Source organism: Ranitomeya variabilis, chromosome 4 (genome assembly GCF_051348905.1).
Source record: "Ranitomeya variabilis isolate aRanVar5 chromosome 4, aRanVar5.hap1, whole genome shotgun sequence".
Lineage (NCBI taxonomy): Eukaryota > Metazoa > Chordata > Amphibia > Anura > Dendrobatidae > Ranitomeya > Ranitomeya variabilis.
In genome coordinates this window covers 65887494-65910994 of record NC_135235.1, presented here as the reverse complement: position 1 = coordinate 65910994, position 23501 = coordinate 65887494, and the positions used below count along the sequence as shown (strand labels likewise).

The following is a 23501-nucleotide window of genomic DNA, read 5'->3' as shown; positions in this document are numbered from 1 at the left end:
ATCACCACTACTGGATAATTGTATAATGAGCCTACATCTACACATAACTAGAAACTTTTAGAGGTTATATTAGAAATATTATTTTATTATGAATAGACATGGATGCCACGGCTCCCAGCCCTGCTGCATACCCCACATTTAAAGGTTAAATCGGCATTCACTAGATTTCCATAGACTTAGCGTGGCGTTTCTGAGTGGCGCCTTTTCTGGTCAGAGTTCATGCTCGCACAAGCCCTTTTACTGCTGTGAAAGCAGATACTGTGATCCTCTAATGAACTTGACACGCTCTCTTTGGTCCATAGAGGTGATACATTGTGATTTTTGGTTACCTAGAATGGCCGACAATGAGCGGGAGGATGTGAGTGAAGAGTACGGCTCTGCTTACCATGTGGTCTTTTCTCTGGAGAACTTAATCCCTGGCACTTTTCCCATCCGTCTCACCATCATACGTAGACGGTTGTTCCCAGTCAGAACTTTGACAGCGCTTCCCATGGTTATACTTTCCAAACTGATACCATTCACCTCTGCAATCTTATCTCCAACGCAAAGCCCGGCTAGATCTGCGAGTATGAAATAAAAGCGTATTATACCCTATGCATATACAGGGGGTGAAATAAGTATTTATAAGTAAATATGTTTCTAAAAGTGCTATTGACATGAAATTCTCAGCAGGTGACCATAACAACTAGTGATGAGCGAGTGTACTCGTTGCTCGGGTTTTCCCGAGCACGCTCGGGTGGTCTCCGAGTATTTATGACTGCTCGGAGAAAAAAAAGAACTTTTTTGAATTTACCAAATGGCTGCAATGAAACAAAGAATGAAAAATGTAAAGGGGTCTAAATACTTTCCATATCCACTGTATATATAATATATATGTATATATATATATACAGTATATATATATATATATATATATACATATATATATATATATATATATATATATATATATATATATACACTGCTCAAAAAAATAAAGGGGACACTTAAACAACAGAATATAACTCCAAGTAAATCAAACTTCTGTGAAATCAAACTGTCCACTTAGGAAGTAAGGAGTGGTTCTGCAGGTGGGGACCAAGGACCACATCTCAGTACCAATGCTTTCTGGCTGATGTTTTGGTCACTTTTGAATGTTGGTTGTGCTTTCACACTCATGGTAGCATGAGACGGACTCTACAACCCACACATGTAGCTCAGGTAGTGCAGCTCATCCAGGATGGCACATCAATGTGAGCTGTGGCAAGAAGGTTTCCTGTGTCTGTCAGCATAGTGTCCAGAGGCTGGAGGCGCTACCAGGAGACAGGCCAGTACACCAGGAGACGTGGAGGGGGCCGTAGGAGGGCAACAACCCAGCAGCAGGACTGCTACCTCAGCCTTTGTGCAAGGAAGGACAAGAGGAGAACTGCCAGAGCCCTGTAAAATGACCTCCAGCAGGCCACAAATGTGCATGTGTCTGCAAAAACGGTTAGAAACCGACTCCACGAGGATGGTCTGAGTGCCCGACGTCCTCAGATGGGGGTTGTGCTCACAGCCCAACACCGTGCAGGACGCTTGGCATTTGCCACAGAACATCAGGATTGGCAATGGCAAATTCGCCACTGACGCACTGTGCTCTTCACAGATGAAAGCAGGTTCACACTGAGCACATGTGACAGACTTGACAGAGTTTGGAGATGCCGTGGAGAGCGATCTGCTGCCTGCAACATCCTTCAGCATGACCGGTTTGGCAGTGGGTCAGTAATGGTGTGGGGTGGCATTTCATTGGAGGGCCGCACAGCCCTCCATGTGCTCGCCAGCGGTAGCCTGACTGCTATTAAGTACCGAGATGAGATCCTCAGACCCCTTGTGAGACCATATGTTGGTGAGGTACGCCCTGGGTTCCTCCTAATGCAGGACAATGCCAGACCTCATGTGGCTGGAGTGTGTCAGCAGTTCCTGCAAGATGAAGGCTGTTGTGAATTCCGCTCTGGAGCTCCCTCCTGTGGTTGCTAATGGTATTTTTGTGAGTTCTGCCCTTGGGCTCCCTCTGGTGGTTTCGAGTGGAACTGCTGCTTCTTTGGGTAGCTGTGGCAGCTGCCTTCACTAATCGCCTTGCCTGGGTTTGTTATTTAAACCTGCTCTGGGCTTTAGTTCATGCCAGCTGTCAATGTCCTTGGCTTGGATTTGGTTCTCTCCTTGGATTTCTCATATGGCCTGTCCTTGTCAGCAAAAGATAAGTTTTTGCTAGTCCTTGTTTGTCCATTTGTTTGGACTCTATTGCTTTGCAAATATTTCTCTTTTTGTCCAGCTTGTCACTGTCATATTTAGGCTAGCTGGAAGCTCTGGGAAAGCAGATTTGCCCCTCCACACCGTGAGTCGGTGTGGAGTTCATCTTTGTAAACTCTGCGTGGATTTTGTAGTTTTTAATACTGACCGCACAGTATCCTTTTCTCTCTGTCTATCAAGTTTAGTATTGGCCTCCTTTGCTGAAATCTGATTTCATTTCTGTGTACGTCATTTCCCTCTTCACTCACAGCCAATATTTGTGGGGGGCTATCTTTCCTTTTGGGGTTTTCTCTGAGGCAAGATAGCTTTCCATTTTCCTTCTTTAGGGGTAGTTAGTTCTTAGGCTGTGAAGAGGTGTCTAGAGAGAGTTGGGAACATCCCACGGCTATTACTAGTGTTGTTGTTAGGATTAGGGACTGCGGTCAGTAGAGATACCACCTTCTCAGAGCTCGTCCCATGTTGCGTTTTAGCCACCAGGTCATATCAGTGTGGCCTCTTAACCACCAGGTCATAACAGTACAGCTGGCCCACAATGTGTTAAATGCATCTCAAAAGAGGGAAAAGAAAGTTCTGAGCCATTTTTTTTTCCTTTGCAGCTTGTTTTGTCTTTTTTTCCCCCTTAATCTCTGGGTGGTTCAGGATTTTGGTGCTGATATGGAGGTTCAGGGTCTGTCCTTGCGCGTGGATCAACTCGCTGCAAGGGTACAGAGTATCCAAGATTATGTTGTCCAGACTCCGGTATTAGAGCCTAGAATTCCTATTCCTGATTTGTTTTCTGGGAATAGATCTAAATTTTTGAATTTTAACAATAATTGCAGATTGTTTTTTGCTCTGAGACCCCGTTCCTCTGGTGACCCCATTCAGCAGGTGAAGATTGTTATTTCCTTGCTGCGTGGCGACCCGCAGGACTGGGCATTCTCCCTTGAGCCAGGAAATCCTGCATTGCTTAATATTGACGCATTTTTTCAAGCGCTCGGATTGCTGTATGACGAGCCTAATTCTGTGGATCAGGCAGAAAAAACTTTGCTGGCTCTGTGTCAGGGTCAGGAAGCAGCAGAAGTATACTGCCAGAAATTTAGAAAGTGGTCTGTGCTCACAAAATGGAATGAGTATGCCCTGGCAGCGATTTTTAGAAAGGGTCTTTCTGAAGCCCTTAAAGATGTTATGGTGGGGTTTCCCACGCCTGCTGGTCTGAATGAGTCAATGTCTTTGGCCATTCAGATTGATCGGCGCTTGCGCGAGCGCAAGGTGGTGCACCATATGGCAGTGTCCTCTGAGCAGAGTCCTGAGCCTATGCAATGTGATAGGATTTTGACGAGAGCAGAAAGGCAGAAATTCAGACGTCAGAATGGCCTGTGTTTTTACTGTGGTGATTCTGCTCATGCTTTTTCTGATTTCCCTAAGCGTACTAAGAGGGTCCCTAGGTCTGTTACCATTAGTACTGCACAGCCTAAATTTCTCTTGTCTGTTACCCTGATTTGCTCATTGTCGTCCTTTTCTGTTATGGCATTTGTGGATTCTGGCGCTGCCCTGAACTTAATCGACTTAGAATTTGCCAAGCGCTGTGGTTTTTCCTTGGAGCCTTTGCAGAGTCCTATTCCATTAAGGGGGATTGATGCTACGCCATTGGCCAAGAATAAACCTCAGTACTGGACACAGTTAACCATGTACATGGCTCCAGCACATCAGGAAAATATTCACTTTTTGGTGTTGCATAATTTGCATGATGTTGTTGTGCTGAGTTTTCCATGGTTACAGGTACATAATCCAGTGCTGGATTGGAGATCTATGTCTGTAACTGGTTGGGGTTGTCAGGGGATACATAGTGATATTCCTTTGATGTCCATATCCTCGTCCCCTTCTTCTGAATTTCCTGAGTTTTTGTCGGATTTCCAGGATATATTTGATGAGCCCAAGTCCAGTTCCCTGCCTCCTCATAGGGACTGCGATTGTGCCATTAATTTGATTCCTGGCTGTAAGTTCCCTAAGGGCCGACTTTTCAATCTGTCTGTGCCAGAGCATGCCGCTATGCGGAGTTATGTAAAGGAGTCCTTGGAGAAGGGGCATATTCGCCCGTCTTTGTCACCATTGCGAGCGGGATTTTTTTTTGTTGCCAAGAAGGATGGCTCCTTGAGACCCTGTATAGATTATCGCCTTCTCAATAAGATCACTGTCAAGTTCCAGTACCCTTTACCTTTACTTTCTGATTTGTTTGCTCGGATTAAGGGTGCCAGTTGGTTAACTAAAATCGACCTTCGAGGGGCGTATAATCTCGTGCATATTAAACAAGGTGATGAATGGAAAACAGCATTTAATACGCCCGAAGGCCATTTTGAATATCTTGTGATGCCATTCGGGCTTTCTAATGCTCCATCGGTATTTCAGTCCTTTATGCATGATATCTTCCGGAATTATCTGGATAAATTCATGATTGTGTATTTGGATGATATTTTGGTTTTCTCCGATGATTGGGAGTCTCATGTGAGGCAGGTTAGGATGGTATTTCAGGTCCTTCGTGCTAATGCGTTGTTTGTGAAGGGGTCTAAGTGCCTCTTTGGAGTTCAGAAGGTTTCTTTTTTGGGTTTCATTTTTTCTCCCTCGGCTATTGAAATGGACCCTGTTAAAGTTCAGGCCATTCATGATTGGACTCAACCTACATCTGTAAAGAGCCTTCAGAAATTTTTGGGCTTTGCCAATTTTTATCGCCGCTTTATTGCTAATTTTTCTAGTGTGGTGAAGCCTCTGACCGATTTGACGAGGAAGGGCGCTGATGTGATGAATTGGTCCTCTGCGGCTGTTGAGGCCTTTCAGGAGCTTAAACGTCGTTTTACTTCTGCCCCTGTGTTGCGTCAGCCAGATGTTTCTCTCCCTTTTCAGGTTGAGGTTGATGCTTCTGAGATTGGGGCAGGGGCCGTTTTGTCTCACAGAAATTCTGATGGCTCTTTGATGAAACCGTGTGCTTTCTTCTCCAGAAAGTTTTCGCCTGCTGAGCGTAATTATGATGTCGGCAATCGGGAGTTGTTGGCTATGAAGTGGGCATTTGAGGAGTGGCGACATTGGCTTGAGGGAGCCAAGCATCGCGTGGTGGTCTTGACTGATCATAAGAATCTGATTTACCTCGAGTCTGCTAAGCGGTTGAATCCTAGACAGGCTCGGTGGTCTCTGTTTTTCTCACGTTTTGATTTTGTGGTCTCGTATATTCCGGGATCTAAGAATGTGAAGGCTGATGCCCTTTCTAGGAGTTTTTTGCCTGATTCTCCGGGAGTTCTTGAGCCGGCTGGGATCCTCAAGGAGGGGGTGATTCTTTCTGCCATCTCCCCTGATTTGCGGCAGGTACTTCAGGAGTTTCAGGCTGATAAACCTGACCGCTGTCCTGTGGGGAAACTGTTTGTTCCTGATAGATGGACTAGCAGGGTAATTTCTGAGGTTCATTGTTCGGTGTTGGCTGGTCACCCTGGGATTTTCGGTACCAGAGATTTGGTGGCTAGGTCCTTTTGGTGGCCTTCCTTGTCGCGGGATGTGCGTTCGTTTGTGCAGTCCTGTGGGACCTGTGCTCGGGCTAAGCCTTGCTGTTCCCGTGCCAGTGGGTTGCTTTTGCCTTTGCCTACTCCTGAGAGGCCCTATTTCCATGGATTTTATTTCTGATCTTCCTGTTTCTCAGAAGATGTCTGTCATCTGGGTGTTTTGTGACCGGTTTTCTAAGATGGTCCATTTGGTACCGTTGCCTAAGTTGCCTTCCTCCTCTGATTTAGTTCCATTATTTTTTCAGCATGTGGTTCGTTTGCATGGTATTCCGGAGAATATTGTGTCTGACAGAGGTTCCCAGTTCGTTTCCAGGTTTTGGCGGTCCTTTTGTGCTAGAATGGGCATTGATTTGTCTTTTTCTTCTGCATTCCATCCTCAGACAAATGGCCAAACGGAGCGAACCAATCAGACCTTGGAAACCTATTTGAGATGCTTCGTGTCTGCTGATCAGGATGATTGGGTGACCTTTTTGCCATTGGCGGAGTTTGCCCTTAATAATCGGGCTAGTTCGGCTACCTTGGTTTCGCCTTTCTTTTGTAATTTTGGTTTTCATCCTCGTTTTTCTTCAGGGCAGCTTGAGCCTTCTGACTGTCCTGGTGTGGATTCTGTGGTGGACAGGTTGCAGCAAATTTGGACTCATGTGGTGGACAATTTGACGTTGTCTCAGGAAAAGGCTCAAAGTTTTGCTAACCGTCGTCGGTGTGTTGGTCCCCGGCTTCGTGTTGGGGATTTGGTCTGGTTGTCTTCTCGTCATGTTCCTATGAAGGTTTCTTCCCCTAAGTTCAAGCCTCGCTTTATTGGGCCTTATAAGATTTCTGAAATTATTAATCCGGTGTCTTTTCGTTTGGCCCTTCCTGTTTCCTTTTCCATTCATAATGTGTTCCATAGATCCTTGTTGCGGAGATATGTGGTACCTATGGTTCCCTCCGTTGATCCTCCTGCTCCGGTGTTGGTTGAGGGGGAATTGGAATATGTGGTGGAGAAGATTTTGGATTCTCGTTTTTCGAGGCGGAAGCTTCAGTATCTGGTCAAGTGGAAGGGTTATGGCCAGGAGGATAATTCTTGGGTTGTGGCCTCCGATGTTCATGCTGCCGATTTGGTTCGTGCTTTCCATTTGGCTCATCCTGATCGGCCTGGGAGCTCTGGTGAGGGTTCGGTGACCCCTCCTCAAGGGGGGGGGGGTACTGTTGTGAATTCCGTTCTGGAGCTCCCTCCTGTGGTTGCTAATGGTATTTTTGTGAGTTCTGCCCTTGGGCTCCCTCTGGTGGTTTCGAGTGGAACTGCTGCTTCTTTGGGTAGCTGTGGCAGCTGCCTTCACTAATCGCCTTGCCTGGGTTTGTTATTTAAACCTGCTCTAGGCTTTAGTTCATGCCAGCTGTCAATGTCCTTGGCTTGGATTTGGTTCTCTCCTTGGATTTCTCATATGGCCTGTCCTTGTCAGCAAAAGATAAGTTTTTGCTAGTCCTTGTTTGTCCATTTGTTTGGACTCTATTGCTTTGCAAATATTTCTCTTTTTGTCCAGCTTGTCACTATGTCATATTTAGGCTAGCTGGAAGCTCTGGGAAAGCAGATTTGCCCCTCCACACCGTGAGTCGGTGTGGAGTTCATTTTTGTAAACTCTGCGTGGATTTTGTAGTTTTTAATACTGACCGCACAGTATCCTTTTCTCTCTGTCTATCAAGTTTAGTATTGGCCTCCTTTGCTGAAATCTGATTTCATTTCTGTGTACATCATTTCCCTCTTCACTCACAGCCAATATTTGTGGGGGTCTGTCTTTCCTTTTGGGGTTTTCTCTGAGGCAAGATAGCTTTCTATTTCCTTCTTTAGGGGTAGTTAGTTCTTAGGCTGTGAAGAGGTGTCTAGGGAGAGTTAGGAACATCCCACGGCTATTACTAGTGTTGTTGTTAGGATTAGGGACTGCGGTCAGTAGAGATACCACCTTCTCAGAGCTCGTCCCAACAGAAGGCATTGAAGCTATGGACTGGCCCGCCCGTTCCCCAGACCTGAATCCGATTGAGCACATCTGGGACATCATGTCTCGCTCCATCCACCAACGTCACATTGCACCACAGACTGTCCAGGAGTTGGCGGATGCTTTAGTCCAGGTCTGGGAGGAGATCCCTCAGGAGACCATCCGCTGCCTCATCAGGAGCATGCCTAGGTGTTGTAGGGAGGTCATACAGGCACATGGAGGCCACACACACTACCGAGCATCTTTTCCCTGTCATGAGGCATTTCCACTGATGTTGGATCAGCCTGTAATTTGATTTTCCACTTTGATTTTAAGTATCATTCCAAATCCAGACCTCCATGGGATATTCATTTTGATTTACATTGATCATTTTTATGTTTTATTGTTCTCAACACATTCCAGTATGCAATGAATAAAGATTTGCAACTGAAATATTTCATTCAGTGATATCTATGATGTGATATTTTAGTGTTCCCTTTATTTTTTGGAGCAGTATATATATATATATATATATATATATATATATATATATATAAACTAGATTTTGGCCCGATTATATATATATATATATATATATATATATATATATATATATATATACTAGATGGTGGCCCGATTCTAACGCAGTTCGGGTATTCTAGATTACGTATGTATGTATGTACGCCATGCTTAGCACAGCCACGTAGTATATAGCACAGCCACGTAGTATATAACACAGCCACGTAGTATATAGCACAGCCATGTAGTATATAACACAGAAGCCACGTAGTATATAGCACAGCCATGTAGTATGTAGCAGCCACATTGTATATAGCAGCCACGTAGTATATAACATAGCCCACGTAATATATAGCACAGCCCACGCAGTATATAACACTGCCCACGTAGTATATAGCAGCCAGACAGTATATAACACAGCCCACCTGGTATATAACACAGGCCACGCAGTATATAACACAGCCCACGCAGTATATAACACAGCCCACACAGTATATAACACAGCCCACGTAGTATATAGCAGTGTGGGCACCATATCCCTGCTAAAAAGAAAATTAAAATAAAAAATAGTTATATACACACCCTCCGGCGTCCACCGAAGCTGTCCCGAGACCGCTAAGTTATCTGGGTAATTTCGCAATGCATCACTGGGAACGGAAGCTGGCGGCAGCATCGCGCGCATCGGTGGACGGCGGAAGATGAGAATAGCACAATTTTTTATTTTTTTATTATTTTTAACATTATATCTTTTTATTATTGATGCTGCATAGGCAGCATCAATAGTAAAAAGTTGGTCCGGGATGGGGCGACACACTGGCACTGACTGGAGAGGAGTAGGGAGGGGGCACTGACTGGTGGAGAGTAGGGATGGGCCAATTCGCGGCCGGACTAAGCCTGTCACTGATTGGTCGTGGCCTGCCGGCCGCGACCAATCAGCGACACGGGATTTCCGTTACAGACAGACAGACGGAAGTACCCCTTAGACGATTATATATACTGTATATGATAAGTCATGTCAAATTTGGTAGTAGTCTCTTTAAAACCTTAGAACACTATTAGGCACATAAGATATGCACATCGGGTATACATGTATCTTACCAGCACTGCTTCCTTCTTCCACTTTACTGACAAATATCCCCAGCCCGTGTTCTGAACCACCTCGAACACTGAAGCCCAATCTTCCATCGGGAGTTTTATCCACTGTGATTGCGAGGATTGAATCACTTTCATCACTGTTGGCTGCAAAGAGATCGATCCAGTGTTATTTTGATTACTTTTCTTAATTAAGATTTTTTTAGAACGTTACAAGAAAAGCATAGAAGAAAAATAAAAAAATAAAATGAAAAAGAGTATATAAGTAAACAAGTTACTATCGCAATCTACACAAAGCCTAAAACTGACAATGCAAAAGACACAGCTGACGTCTTCTCTATTAGTTTGCTCGTCTCAGCTAAGTGCTTGTTTTTCTAAATTGGGAGAGAATGAGCTAATTCGAGGTCCCTCTTGTCACCTGCAGGAAAAAAGGATCAGGCCTGTTGTAATCCAATTTTCTTCCAACAACGTTTCTTTCCCCTAAGATCTGTTGCCAAAATCATTGAGTCTATTGACTTTTATTTAATAGGTATGCTAGCTGAAAGGGTTAGTCCCATCATCTTCAGTCGTTAATATTGCAAAGTGCTTGTAAAAAAATCCTCTCTCAATTTGAGAATTTTACATTTAATTGGTTGCTGCTTGTTATCTAGATTACTGGCCAGCGCAGTATAGCAGTGGTGGCCGAATATGCGCAGTGCTTATGTGGCACCCCAGGAGTCCGGTTGCCATAGTGGCATTGCCTCCCTCACAGGGGGTGATGTCCTGCCTGGAAGCAAAGAGGTAAAGTAGACGAAGAGCTAGCACTCGACTAATTATAGAGTTCGGAGGTGCATGTGAAAGGAACCAGTGGTCCCATAAATACTAGGTATACGAAAATCACTGCACTCATCCAGTTCAGAGAAAACAAAAGTTCTTTGCTGAAGTGAAAATTTATTTAGAATATAGTGATGCAGATGAAACGGAAAATGATTATGGCAGTTTTAACGTTTCGACCACACAGTGGCCTTGATCACAATACAGTGCCTTATGGGTTATTCGTTTCAAGCATAGTTTGTTGCATCATTCGTGTACAAACGAAGAAGGAGATAGACAAGTTTCGAGCCCCAATTAGGGAAGCAAAATCTGAAAACCTATTTGCGCTATAGATGGTTTTTGGGCGTGTATTCACCTTTCCAGGCTCTCTTGGTTTGGTTTTCAGATTTTGCTTCCCTAATTGGGGCTCGAAACTTGTCTATCTCCTTCTTCGTTTGTACACGAATGATGCAACAAACTATGCTTGAAACGAATAACCCATAAGGCACTGTATTGTGATCAAGGCCACTGTGTGGTCGAAACGTTAAAACTGCCATAATCATTTTCCGTTTCATCTGCATCACCATATTCTAAATAAATTTTCACTTCAGCAAATAACTTTTGTTTTCTCTGAACTGGATGAGTGCAGTGATTTTCGTATACCTGGAAGCAAAGAGGGATCCCCTTAGCAGGTAACACTTACATCCAACACCTTACCTACTACAGACCAGAAGGGGGAGCTCTAACACCTGATTTCAGGGGAGCTTCCCTGATAAGTTCTGGCCTGGAGGAGGAGTCGGTCAGTCTAGTGTAGGGTCTGAGGGAGACAGACAGGAAAGAGGAAGTCAAGGAAGAACCTGAGGAGTGGAGCTGATATAAGCTCACTTCAGGGCCAAGTGCTAGAGACCGGACACCGGAGTCCGTGGTTGTACGGGTACTGAAGTCCCAGCAGCTAAATCCGGAGGGCAGGGGACTGCAGGTCTCCTTGCCCATCACAACACCTGAAGGCACAGCAGCAAATGAGAGGCCGGAGCCACCACAAAGGAGTGACACCTGTAATAGGCTCCAGCTGCCTGCAATACAGACAAGGACTAAAGAACACGAAGGATCAGAGAACTAAGCACAGCTTTAGGCAGCAAGGATCTCAAAATACAGCACAATAGGGAGGCCTACTCTGAACCCACCTGGTTAGGTGGATCCCAAATTGCTTCCAGGCTGTCCGGATCTGCATTACCATCTATAATCAGTGTCATGGACTGCACCATAACCAGTGAATAAAAGTGTGAAGACTGCACCTTGCTGTGTCCTCAGAGTTATTTACTGCACTATCCACTCTGCACTACAATCATCACCACTATCTTTCACATCATAAATGCTCTGGGACTAAGGGTACCGTCTCACAGTTGCACTTTGGTCGCTACGACGGCACGATCCGTGACGTTCCAGCGATATAGTTACGATCTCGCTGTGTCTGACACGCTACTGCGATCAGGGACCCCGCTGAGAATCGTACGTTGTAGCAGATCGTTTGAAACTTTATTTCGTCGCTGGATCACCCGCTGACATCGCTGCATCGGCGTGTGTGACGCCGATGCAGCGATGTCTTCACTGGTAACCAGGGTAAATATCGGGTTACTAAGTGCAGGGCCGCGCTTAGTAACCCGATGTTTACCCTGGTTACCATTGTAAATGTAAAAAAAACAAACCACATACTCACATTCCGGTGCCTGTGACGTCCCCGGGAGTCCGCTTCCCTGCACTCCTCCTGCATCCTGTGTCAGCGCCGGCCGGCCGTACATCAGAGCACAGCGGTGACGTTACCGCTCTGCTTTATGGCCGCGCTTACACAGGATGCAGGAGGAGTGCAGGGAAGCGGACGCCCGGGGACGTGACAGGCACCGGAATGTGAGTATGTGGGGGGTTTTTTTACATTTACAATGGTAAACAGGGGAAACATCGGGTTAGTAAGCGCGGCCCTGCGCTTAGTAACCCGATGTTTACCCTGGTAACCCGGGGACATCGGCATCGTTGGTCGCTGGAGAGCTGTCTGTGTGACAGCTCCCCAGCGACCACACAAGGACTTACCAACGATCACGGCCAGGTCGTATCGCTGGTCGTGATCATTGGAACGTTGCTGAGTGTGACGGTACCCTAAGCTCTACCTGTGGAGAGCTGTATCAACTCTGCTGCATCACCATCAGCCCCAGCAGTCTCTTTAATAAACATCAGCCATTCCTAGCCGAGTACCACAGGTGGCGTCACAAATCATCTCTTTATTCCCCTTTTATCATCATTTTCTTTGGACGCCCAGGGCCCCGGACCGGGTCACTGCTGCTGTGACAAATCCCCTTAAGAACTGGCCTGGTACCGAGTATCCCCACGGCCCTGGTGGGCGCCCCACTTACAAGCTATTTACAACAGATCTCGTAAGCGTACTCTGAAGCTTTCTGGATCGCTGGAGGGTGCTGTTAGTTCTCGATCCAGCCACCCTCAGTGCCACGGCACTCCACTGATGCGGCAGAAGCAAAGCAGCCTCATGTAGCAACATTAGAGAGTGCACAGTTTTGGCTAGTGGCACAACAATACTACTAGTCAGTCTTGTGACAATCCAACAAGAGCACATTACGCCAGGAAGCAGCAAGTCAGTAGGCTAAGGTTTGGTGCGCGGCGCCTCTATTCAGAAGAGACAACCCCTTCAAAGGGAGCCTGTCATTAAATTCATGCTGTCTGAACTATGAGCAACATGAATCAGAGCCTGGTGGCATGATTCTAGCCAAGTATGTCCTTCTCTTACCTGGTCTGACCAGTTCTGAAATAACAAAATTAGCCTTACGCACACAATGCCGCTCTAGCACTACAGTCTTTGCTGATATGGCTGCACCAGTGATGTCAGTTCTACATCATATGACTGCTGCAGCCAATCACTAGGCACAGTGGTCATGCCAAGGTATAAAGTACAGGACTGTTGATTAGCAGGAGGAGGTTCTGACTGCACTGCTAGAGAATAGAAGGTCTTGGCTTGTCAAAAATACAGGTGTATCAAGACTCGGAGACAAATGCACAGCAGTATACAGGGAAGAGTAGAGAAGGTCCAAGGCTAGATCACAAGAAAGCATGGGCAAGCCACCAAGGTCAAGGAATCAGGCAGGCAGACATGGTCGTTGATTAGTTGATGTCAAGAGTAATATATGGAAATACAAGGTAATTAATAAAAACATGTGTCAAGGTAACGCATTGAATCATAAACAGAGTAACTCGTCTGAGCAGCATATTGAATATTAAAGGGTCATCATTCCCAACATGTTATCACCTATTAGGAGGTTAGGTGATAACCTGTGCATGGGTGGGTGTTTGACTGGTAGGACCCTCATCAATCAAGAAAACTGCCCCTCTATTTATATTATAGGACTGCAATAGATAGCCAAGTGCTGTACTCAGAAATCTCTACCACAGACAATGAATGGACTGGTGACATGATTCCACAAAGGCATTTTAAACTCTCAATTTTAGGACCAGTAAGACCCCAGCGATCTGCAAAATATCAACAGATAATTTATAAATATAAGGGGCAACTTTAAATGTTGGCAATAGCCCCTCGATCTCTGTAGAGGAAGATGTTGACATGCCAAAAATCACCTGGCATGACCTGGCATTGGGTCCATCAGATGGGCTCCTCTGTGATGTCTACATTCCATAATAAAGCAAATATCTTGCTGGTGATGTTGGTTTTATTAAACCAACTGTCTCACATTTGTTAGCAATGTTATGTGGGAGTGAAGCTGTTCGGGCATCAGTCCTATGTCTCATCAGCGTATAGAATCCTCTTTTACAAATTGTCTTATGCAGCAATGTTTGGTGGTGCTTCACAATAGAAATCACATGAAAAATCAGGAGAAAAGAAGAACAGTGGCACTCACCAAAAGCTGCAGTTTTAACAACCTTTACTCCAGTAGACATAACTGGAGAAGCGGTGGGCAGGAGATGTGGAGGTGTGAGGATAAGTCGATGATGGCCGTTTCGCACTACAACCAGCGCTTCTAAGGGTACAACTCTGAGTTGGACCCCTAGAAGTGCTGGTTGTAGAGCGAAACCACCGCTTCTACAGTTATGTCTGCTGGAATAAGACTGTTAAAACCTCAGCTTTTGGTGAGTGCCATTGTTCTTTTTTTTCTCCTGATTTCTCGCATTTGCTAGGATATCTCATGAAGACAGACCCTTTCCCTGATAGCATCTGTTAAGGAGGTGTGACTTTATGCCCCTCCCCGAAATCATGTGGCATTCCAAAGGGAAATTTTCACCTTTACGACATATCACCTGCAGTAAGCTACATGGGGCATTATACTGTGTGGTTTGCAGTAAATGAGTCTATAAATCAGATACGTCTTGTATTCCTCTCCATAGATAACATAGTCACTAACTTTAGGCAACATCTATGATCCTAAATTATTTTCTTATAAAGAAAAATATCCAAAGGCTTACCTTCTAAGGGAGAATTTATCAAAATCACCCTTCCCATCGGAGAGGTGGCTCGCAGCCCTTTAGTGTGACCATTTCCTGGTCTGTTCAACTTTCGAAATAAATGCCGAGCCTTAATTGAGGAGTCTCTCCTGGATCTACTGGGGAAGACATTATTGGTCATCTCACCGTCATCCATTTCAATAGCGTGTGCCATGGCGGCGGAAAGTGAGGGCAAGTCATAGGGATCCTAGAGTCTGATAGATGCTGTGGGTGAAGAAATTCCTGGGTTTTTCCAAATAAGAAATTTCCTTATGTCATCTCCCACCAGAAGAGATATATGCTGAACATAGTGAGAAGAAGCATGTCTTCAGGCCATGAATGGACGTTCTGTGTTTGCCATTGTAAATACCGTTCAAGAAATGACCATGACCTAAAGCGAAGAACAGAAAACATTTTTGTTAATTTCGGTGCATTTCAATTTTTTTTTATTGCAGCTCTGTTACGTCTCCTGGTCCACTCCGCCTGAGTGCAGCACAAGATAGATGGGCAGATGCTGAGCCCAGGGATATATTAGTTCAATTTGATTAGTTATGTTAATGTAACAAGTCTTACTTCCCCTGCTCATACATAGAGACAGCCATTGGCTAACCTGAAGCTTGTGGTCTCCTGTGCCAAATCTCCAAGAGGGCCTCAAATAATCAGAAAGTTTTTGACCACTTCTTGCTCCATTACTTATGCATCCCATACAAAAAAGGGGCTTAGCAGCACTCTGTAAGGACCAAGATATATGCAAATACAAGATCTAGACTACACTGAATAAAACGCACTAACAAAAAGAAGTACCGGTACTTACAAAAATGAAGATTCTTAGTGCACAAATTGGCAAATTCATATGTGCCCATCAACCACGGCAAGGTGACACTTCTCTGATGGGTCCTATCATCTCAAACATGCCTCTCTTGGACTTATTACTTATGCATTCTTTATGGAGTGGGTGTGGAAGTCTGAGATGAACTCAGGAGATGAGCTCAACCCACATTCTCCTGTACTTTATGGGAGATCATGATTTTGTGATTTTTCCTATCTACTGCACTACTTTATTATAAAAAGTATATTAAATTATTGCAATATATAGAACAAGCGATCGAATGCTAAAAAATGGGAATGAAAAACAAAGTGAAAGATAAATAAGTCTTTACATTTTTTTTTTAAACGATAAAATTGGGAATATCCCCCTTTTCATAATTTAAAAATAAAGACATGAACAAATAAGCAAATTTCTTGAAAATAAGCCCTTATATAACTGTGACGAAAAGTTTAAAAAAAGTTCTGACTTTTGGAAGAAATTAGCAAAGTGCAAAAATGAAAACTGCCTGCTTTCTTAAAGGGTTAATAGTATATGTGCCATAGGGACCTTTTTGGGCCTCTATAGACCCCAGTGCCCGCGGTGACTGTGACCCCTAGACACACTATTGTTCAAATATCAGTTCCTCCAAGATCCCGCAGGAATGTGGTGAGATTAGGCTGCACTTGGGATCTGTCTATGGGGACACTTTTTGGATGATGAACTTGGCACTGTGAGGTCCTCTACCTGGTAGGCACTTAGCATGGAGACTCTTGTTGGCTGGTACTTATTGGGGGAAGAGTCCACTAACGCAAAACTGCCTTTTTATATAGTATCATTTAATTTGCAACTTATTTAATCTGTGTAGGTGCAGGAAGTATTGGGTGCAAGGTGAGGAGAGTCCAGCTCTGAAAAGACCCCAGGTCACCTGTACATGTGGCACTTCTGGAAGATATACCTAGCTACATGAATAATTAACAGGAGATTCTGGCTCCTGTGCTGCGTATTTGTTTCCAAAATGTGCATCATCGTGACTCGTCTGTACCTTAACGTTATATAAACACACATGAACAAATAATTGTAATATACAAGATACAAATAGAATAAGCAAAGAAACCCCTCCATCCATACAATAATCATTAAATAGATTAATGCTATAATTATTCTAGTAGAATAAAATAAGTTACCGTAGATTGCATTTTATGGCAGCGTGCACGACATATGTGCCTACATAGAACTGAATATGTAGCAGTAACTGCTTTGTTGGCTGCAAAACCCCATCTCTGCAGGACAACAGCCCTGGATCATATGACAGGTTGCTGTTACACTTCATAGCACTGTATAACAAATACAAAGGATGGAAGCTATTTAACCTATTCCTCTCCAATTCGTCCATATGAAAATACTCTCCTGATATTTCCAAGGTAAGCTGTTCACAGAGAGGAGCAAAGTGTTTCCAAGTGTTCAAAACTGAATAATTTTTCAAGCAAAAACTACTTCAGGTCACGGCAAATTTTTCTAAATTCATTTTTCTAAATGTATGGTGCCTACAGGGAAACATGGTGGTGGCAGTGTCCTTATCTGCGGCTGCATGAATAATGCTGCTATCAGGTATCATAAATTTACAGATGTACTGGTCTATATTAAATGAGAAGATGCTACATCACTTCTTACCCTTGGCAGATGTGAACTTTCCCAACATGATAATGATCCTAAACACATGTATTGCATTTCTGAAGAAAAGGATAAAAGTGATTCTGTGGTCAAGTGTCTCCTGATCTGAACCCAACCGAACACTTATTGGGAGTTCTGGAGAGACAAGTTGAGCATCACTCTCCGTCCAGCATCCAGGCTCTAAAAGAGGTTGTCCTTGAAGAATGGAAAAAGCTCGGTGTTGCAACATGTCGCCAACTTGTTCATTCCATGAATGGATAGCACTCGTATATACAATAGTGAATGGGGTCGTTCACATGTTTTTCCGCAAACTGAGTGGTTTGTGCAGAATCTTGGAGACATGTCTGATTTTGATGAGAGTTTTGGATCAAAACCAGCAATGCAATTCTATGGGTCCATGTAAACATCGGACAGCACTCAGATGCCATACAATTGCGTTCCAATTTTCACGGACTGCTAGATAGGAAAAGAATAGAGAATATTTTTTTTCTCGTATGAGAAAAACTGATGACACTCCGACTATCCTCTAGCACACAGATGAAACTCTGACCAACAAAATCGGTTCGTTTTTTCTTCGAACGTGAAAAAGATTAGATTTTTTTTAATGAAAATATATTATTACCCTTACTTTCAAGTTATGCTTCCAAAAATGTTCTACAAAGCTCAGTCTTGATCAGTGAGATATTGATTGAAATCTTACTTTTCAAAGAGGGGGGGTGTACTCATTTATTCTGAGTACTGTGTATATATTACTATTATCAATTGTGTCCTACAGATTTCTTTTTTCGTATTGTATCTTAATAAATAAGAATTCACAAATATACAAGCACGGAATATCGAAGGTGAGCTATGAGTGTCCGTAGCTGTTTTACGTGATCTTTTTGTGTGTTTCGCCACGAAAATAGGAAAACATGTTGTTGGATCACAGGAGCCACAATGCTTCATTGTAGATCTATTCACATACATTGCCTTGGGCTACGCCAGCTGTCTTTGTCCCTGAACAGCAAGAGTTGCCCCATTGAAATAATATACCTTTTCCATTGTCTTGAAATATGCATGCATTCAGTCTGCTTTCGGTCTTTATTTATAATAACTTTTACATGACTTCTTGTATGTCTAGATTCATATACATTGTATCATAAAACTCCTAGATTCATCTTCCAGATCAGAAGAAGCCAGAACTTTCTTTTGCGACATAGCACTAAGATGTGACAGCGCTTCCTTTGCTTGTTTACGATGCTGAATGTTGTTATTTTTACTTTGTATCAATGCAATAAGTGGAATAAAATGTACATTAATCACATACAAAACTCACATAAATAGAAAACTGTTTATCAATAACAAAGGTGAACATGCTCAGTGTAGTAATCTCTGTTGCAAGTAGGTTACAAACTTTCACTATTGCAAGTAAAGACATTTTCAAAGAAGCTCAGGGGCAACAATATCCTTAGATCTGGTGCCAGACCTTGCAGCACCAGGTAAATCTGCAGCAAGGAAGGAACTATTTCTAAGCCAAATTACAAATATTCCTTGAAGAGGACAAAGTTATCACAGGCAGAACATCTACTTACTTTACATTTGTCCCTGCAGATGGATCATCTGATGCTGTGCTGCTTCCACTGAATGCTGTGTTGTTACATCACCAGCCTGCACTGTACATGTGTAACCAGACAGCTCAGCTCTAGCGCCCTCTAGGGGCTCTCTCTACTCAACCAATAGGAGGAGCTTTTCCACCAACAGGGTATTGTAGTCACACTGTGCAGAGTGAGATGAATACCGTATATAGACCATGCACTTTATTGCAGACAAGGTAGCAATGGAAAAATCAAATAGAAGTGATGAAGCTGAATCCCTCTTGGTTTACTAGAGTCTGGACATGGGTACTTTATCATTTTAGAGTTGGTCACAAATATCCAATCAATGTACATTTCTTTAAAATACAAAGTTATAGAGTGCATGCTCTAAAAATTAAAATTGTACTAAAAAACATCAAATTAATGGAAAAGTTAAGGTGGCAACAAAGGTTTAGAAAAGCATGTCTGATTTATTGCAGAAATAGTGGCTCCTTTGCTTTGACCAAGGGTTGTGCCTGGTGTTGAGGACCAGCCGACAGTGCGGCGTTCCCACCCACCGCAGAGGTTCAGTCCCAGCCCCCATGCTTCTGTCCAGAGACATGAGGTAGATGAGAGAAGCAGGAGGCGGTCAGCTCAGGCAGTGTCTGATATGTCCCCCATGGCTAGACCGGTACCCTAATAAATCATCAGCAGCGGAATTGTGTGTCAGTTTTACGTTCGTTTTTTTAAATTCCTTTCTTTTATTTCAGCGAGCCATTCTTTGTGCACAATTTAAAATCAGCCGGCGAGAACCCAGCTATCATAAAAGAAAAAACTGAGAAAGAAGTGAATTCGAGGCCCTTTCATCCATCCCTCCTTTTCCCAACCTGAGAGTATCTCCACTTGATATTGTCCCCAAAAAAGAGATGAATAAGTTTTGTTTTATTCATCATCACCTGGCTCATCCAAGAGGCAGCTCGGTAAATGATGGCATATGCAAAGAGGATGTGTTTGGTGGCTTATGTCTCATTTGACACATTCCCTCAGCGTATCCAGTTCAAATTACTAATACTGACCTACAAAGACATCCACAACCTGTCTCCTCCATATATCTCTGAACTAATCTCCCGATATCTTCCCTCATGTAATCTCCGGTCCTCCCAAGGCCTCCTTCTCTCCTCCACACTTATCATATCCTCACCCAACCACCTCCAAGACTTCTCCAGAATATCCCCCATACACTGGAATTCTTTGCCCCAACACGTCCAATTATCAACCACATTCGGATCCTCCAGACGAAACTTGAAAACCCATCTCTTCAAGAAAGCCTACAGCCTGCACTGACCCCGCTGCCTCCTCACCACTACCGAAGCTACCGCCTCACCAACACCGGAGCTGCTGCAACCCTCAACCCATTGTCTCCTTCCCCACCATCCTGTAGAATGTAAGCCCGCAAGGGCAGGGTCCTCTCCCCTCTGTATCAGTCTGTCATTGTTAGTTTGCTTACTGTAAGTGATATATATATATAATTTGTATGTAACCCCTTCTCATGTACAGCACCATGAAATCAATGGTGCAATACAAATAAATAATAATAATAATTTGACAGGGCGGTTTCTGTAGTTCATGAAGCTGGCTACGGGGCTCTTATGGCAAAATCTGACATCAAGTCACCTTTCCGCCTCCTACGAGTACATCCAGATTGTTACCACCTATTGGGTTGCTATTTAGATGAGTTTTTCTATTATGATTCCTACTTGGGTTGCTCAATATCATGCCATTACCTCGAGCTGTTCAGCTCCTTTTTGGAATGGGTGGTACGCTACGAAACTGGGTCTACAGTAGTCATACATTACCTGAGCGACTTTTTTGTTTGTTTCCCCTTGGAATACCGGTGGGTGTCAATTTCTCCTTAGTTTCTTTCAGTCATTTAATGCAGCGTTTCGGTGTCCCACTTTCCGCTAAGAAAACAATCGGTCCTACATGTCATTTGTCCTTTCTGGGCATAGAGCTAGATTCTGAACAAATGGTTTTCACTCTTCCGTCTGACAAGACAGAAAAATTAGAGAGCCTGGTCTGCGGTTTTTACTCCTTTTCAAAGGTAATTTTAAAGCAAATGCAGGTCCAGTTGGGCTTACTTGCCTTCGAGTTATGCCCATGGGTCGGGTTTTATTGCGACGGCTATCTCTATCAACAAAGGGCATTATTAGGCATGAGCATCACATTCATGTCTCAAAGTCCATGAAGTGTGATCTTGATGTATTGCGTTTTTTTTAGTGTGTATAATGGCCTTACTTGCAGCTAGGCAGTGGAAATATCAAATAGCGAATTATCACTGTTCGCTGAAGCTTCAGGATCAGTCGGCTTTGGGGCCCTCCATGGCTCTGAGTGGTACTCCGTCAGGTGGCCAGATGAGTGGGCTATTACTGGTCTGTGCAAAAACATCACATTCCTGGAGTTATTCCAGATTGTAGTGGCAGGATCCTGAGCTTTAGAACAGAAAGTTATGTTTTTGGACCGACAATTTGGGAGTGGTTTACAACATTAATAACACCACTTCATCATCTCTTCATCTTGCTTTGCTTAGGCATTTGGTTCTTTGTTTTTGCAGTATAATATATGGTTCCATGCTCCTCATGTACCAGGACTCAGGAGTTAAAAATGTTTGTGCTGTTGCCCTTTCATGCTTTACTTTGCAGGACATTCCCCCAGCAGCTGTGAGACATACCCATGAATGCATGATGTCACTGGTTCATTCATCCATGGCTCCATCCACTTGGAACAATTATTGTAAGATGTGGAGGGTGTGTCGCGAGTTGGCTGGAGAAAGGTTTTGGAGTTTGGGTAGTACTGAATTGCTGGACAGCCTCATTTGTTACTTGCTATAATAATATGACTATAATAAAAGTTATTTTTCTTATCTTTCAGGTCAGATCGGGGGCTTATACACAGCATTATAGAATGCTGTAGATAAGCCCTGAAAGGGGGTGGCCGTAACTAGTATCGGCCAAACCTGGTGGCAGGTTCCCTTTAAAGGTTGAAAAAAAGAGTTTGTCAAGAAAGAATGTCGTCCCATGCCTGCAGAAGCGTATTTCCGTGAGGGATCATTGACCTGTCAGCAGTCTGCATTATGAATATCTTATCAGAACACCACATACATGAACCCCGCCTTAGGACTAGTGTTGAGCATTCCGATACCGCAAGTATCGGGTATCGGCCGATACTTAGCGGTATCGGAATTCCGATACCGAGATCCGATACTTGCCGCGTATCGGATACCGGAATCGGAAGTTCCCAGGATTCAAACTGCACAAATTTGCACGAAATCAGCCAATGAGAATGATTCCAAGTGTGGGCACATCCTGTTCAGCATGGAGGGCATGAAACTACTGGCAAGGCTGTGATTGGCTGCTGAAATGATGTCATGATGCAGTTTAAAAGTCGCTGGCGCCATTTTTCGCTCACTCTGCTGTGAATTCAGTTAGTGACAGGACGCTGTTTGCTGACTGAGGGCCAGTTTAGAGATAGCGATTTGCTTCTTTGTGCTTTTCCAAGGCTAATTTAGCAACCGCTGTGTTCACCTACTATTCACCTTGCTTTTGCCTTGCAGCGCTGTTTTCACAGCGATTTGCAAGGTCTGTGTGTGTGTGTGTGTGTGTGTGAGTGCAGCCCACTCTCTAGTCTGAGTGCAGCCACATAGGCCATCCATAGCTGGTTGTATTCAGTTCAGGGAGGGTGGTTCATTGCCTCATACTGTTATTTTTTTTTTTTTTTTCAAGTAGTGTAGTCTGCTGCTCATTTTTTGTAATAATTCCTATTAGTGACTTTCCACCCGTATCCAGCTAACTTGTGGAAAAACACTACATAGGATAAAGTAGAGGAGGTTTTTTGGGCCTTGCAGCGCCGTTTACGGCTGTCTGCACGGTCTCCGTGTGACTGCAGCTCGCCCTGTAGTCTGTGAGCAGCCATAGCCTGGTTGTATCCAGCTCAGGGTTCTTCACTGCGTCATACCGTAAAATCAATTTTCCTTTTGTTTTAAGTAGTGCAGGCTGCTGCACATTTTTTCAAAAAATTCCTATTAGTGTCTTTCTGGAGCGCCCCCACACCGCCACAGGGCCGAGGGGTACCCGGAGCCGGGCCTCTGAGTCTCTGCTCTGGGGTTGTCACGGTGGCTAGACCCGGTCCGTGGCCCTGTCTGTCAGTGGGGGACGTCCGGTGTAATAAGAGGTGTTGTAACGGTGCAGTTGTGGGGTGCAGGTCGCGGTAAATAATGAGGACACCAGGTTGCAGTCTCTTTACCTCTTTACTGAAGATCTCTGAGTCCTCAGTCCAGAATACGGTTCACCAGGCTGCGCAAGTCCGGCCGGTCCAATGGCACTTCCAGAGTTCTCTTCACAGGAGGAAATCTGTGCCTTCCCCCTAGCGCTATGTGTTGTAGTCCTTCCCTGCTGTGCTTACGGAAAGTACCCCACAACTGTTGTGTCTGTTTCTGATGTTCCCTCACAACTCGATTAGATGATGTTCTGCTAATCTCCGTCCCTCCCTGAGGTTCGGGTAGGAATGGCACCCGTTTGACGGGTAGGCCTGGAGTTCTTCCGGGACCCTAGAGACGCCCCTCTCCCGCAATTGCCTCCCAAGACTTCATAGGTGATTTGAGTTAGACAACCCGCCTGAGACTGACTGCCCTGCCGCTGTTTGGAGTATTGCTTGAAGCTGAATGTTATTCTACTCCCTCGGCGTTCCGGCCACCGGTAGTGCGCCTCAGTAGGATGTTGCTTCGGTCTTACAGCACGACTCCTACTGGTATTTCTCCTTTTGCGTGATC

The 23501-nt window shown here is 44.3% G+C and overlaps 1 protein-coding gene across 6 annotated transcripts in view; it reads right to left on the bottom strand.

Moving 5' to 3' along the window:
* The window catches only part of PDZD7 (PDZ domain containing 7), a 59330-nt gene extending 44379 nt beyond the window's left edge, over positions 1-14951 (bottom strand). For all 6 annotated transcript variants that reach the window (XR_013213847.1, XM_077257082.1, XM_077257083.1 and 3 more), the window contains exons 1-3: positions 14627-14951; positions 9362-9502; positions 386-560 (exon numbers count right to left, since the gene is read on the bottom strand). Coding sequence is in view for 5 of the 6 variants with exons in the window: in XM_077257082.1 (XP_077113197.1) it covers positions 386-560; positions 9362-9502; positions 14627-14819 (509 nt within the window). In the remaining variant the exon portion in view is untranslated. The remainder of the gene's footprint in view (positions 1-385; positions 561-9361; positions 9503-14626) is intronic.
* Between the last annotated feature and the right edge of the window lie 8550 nt (positions 14952-23501).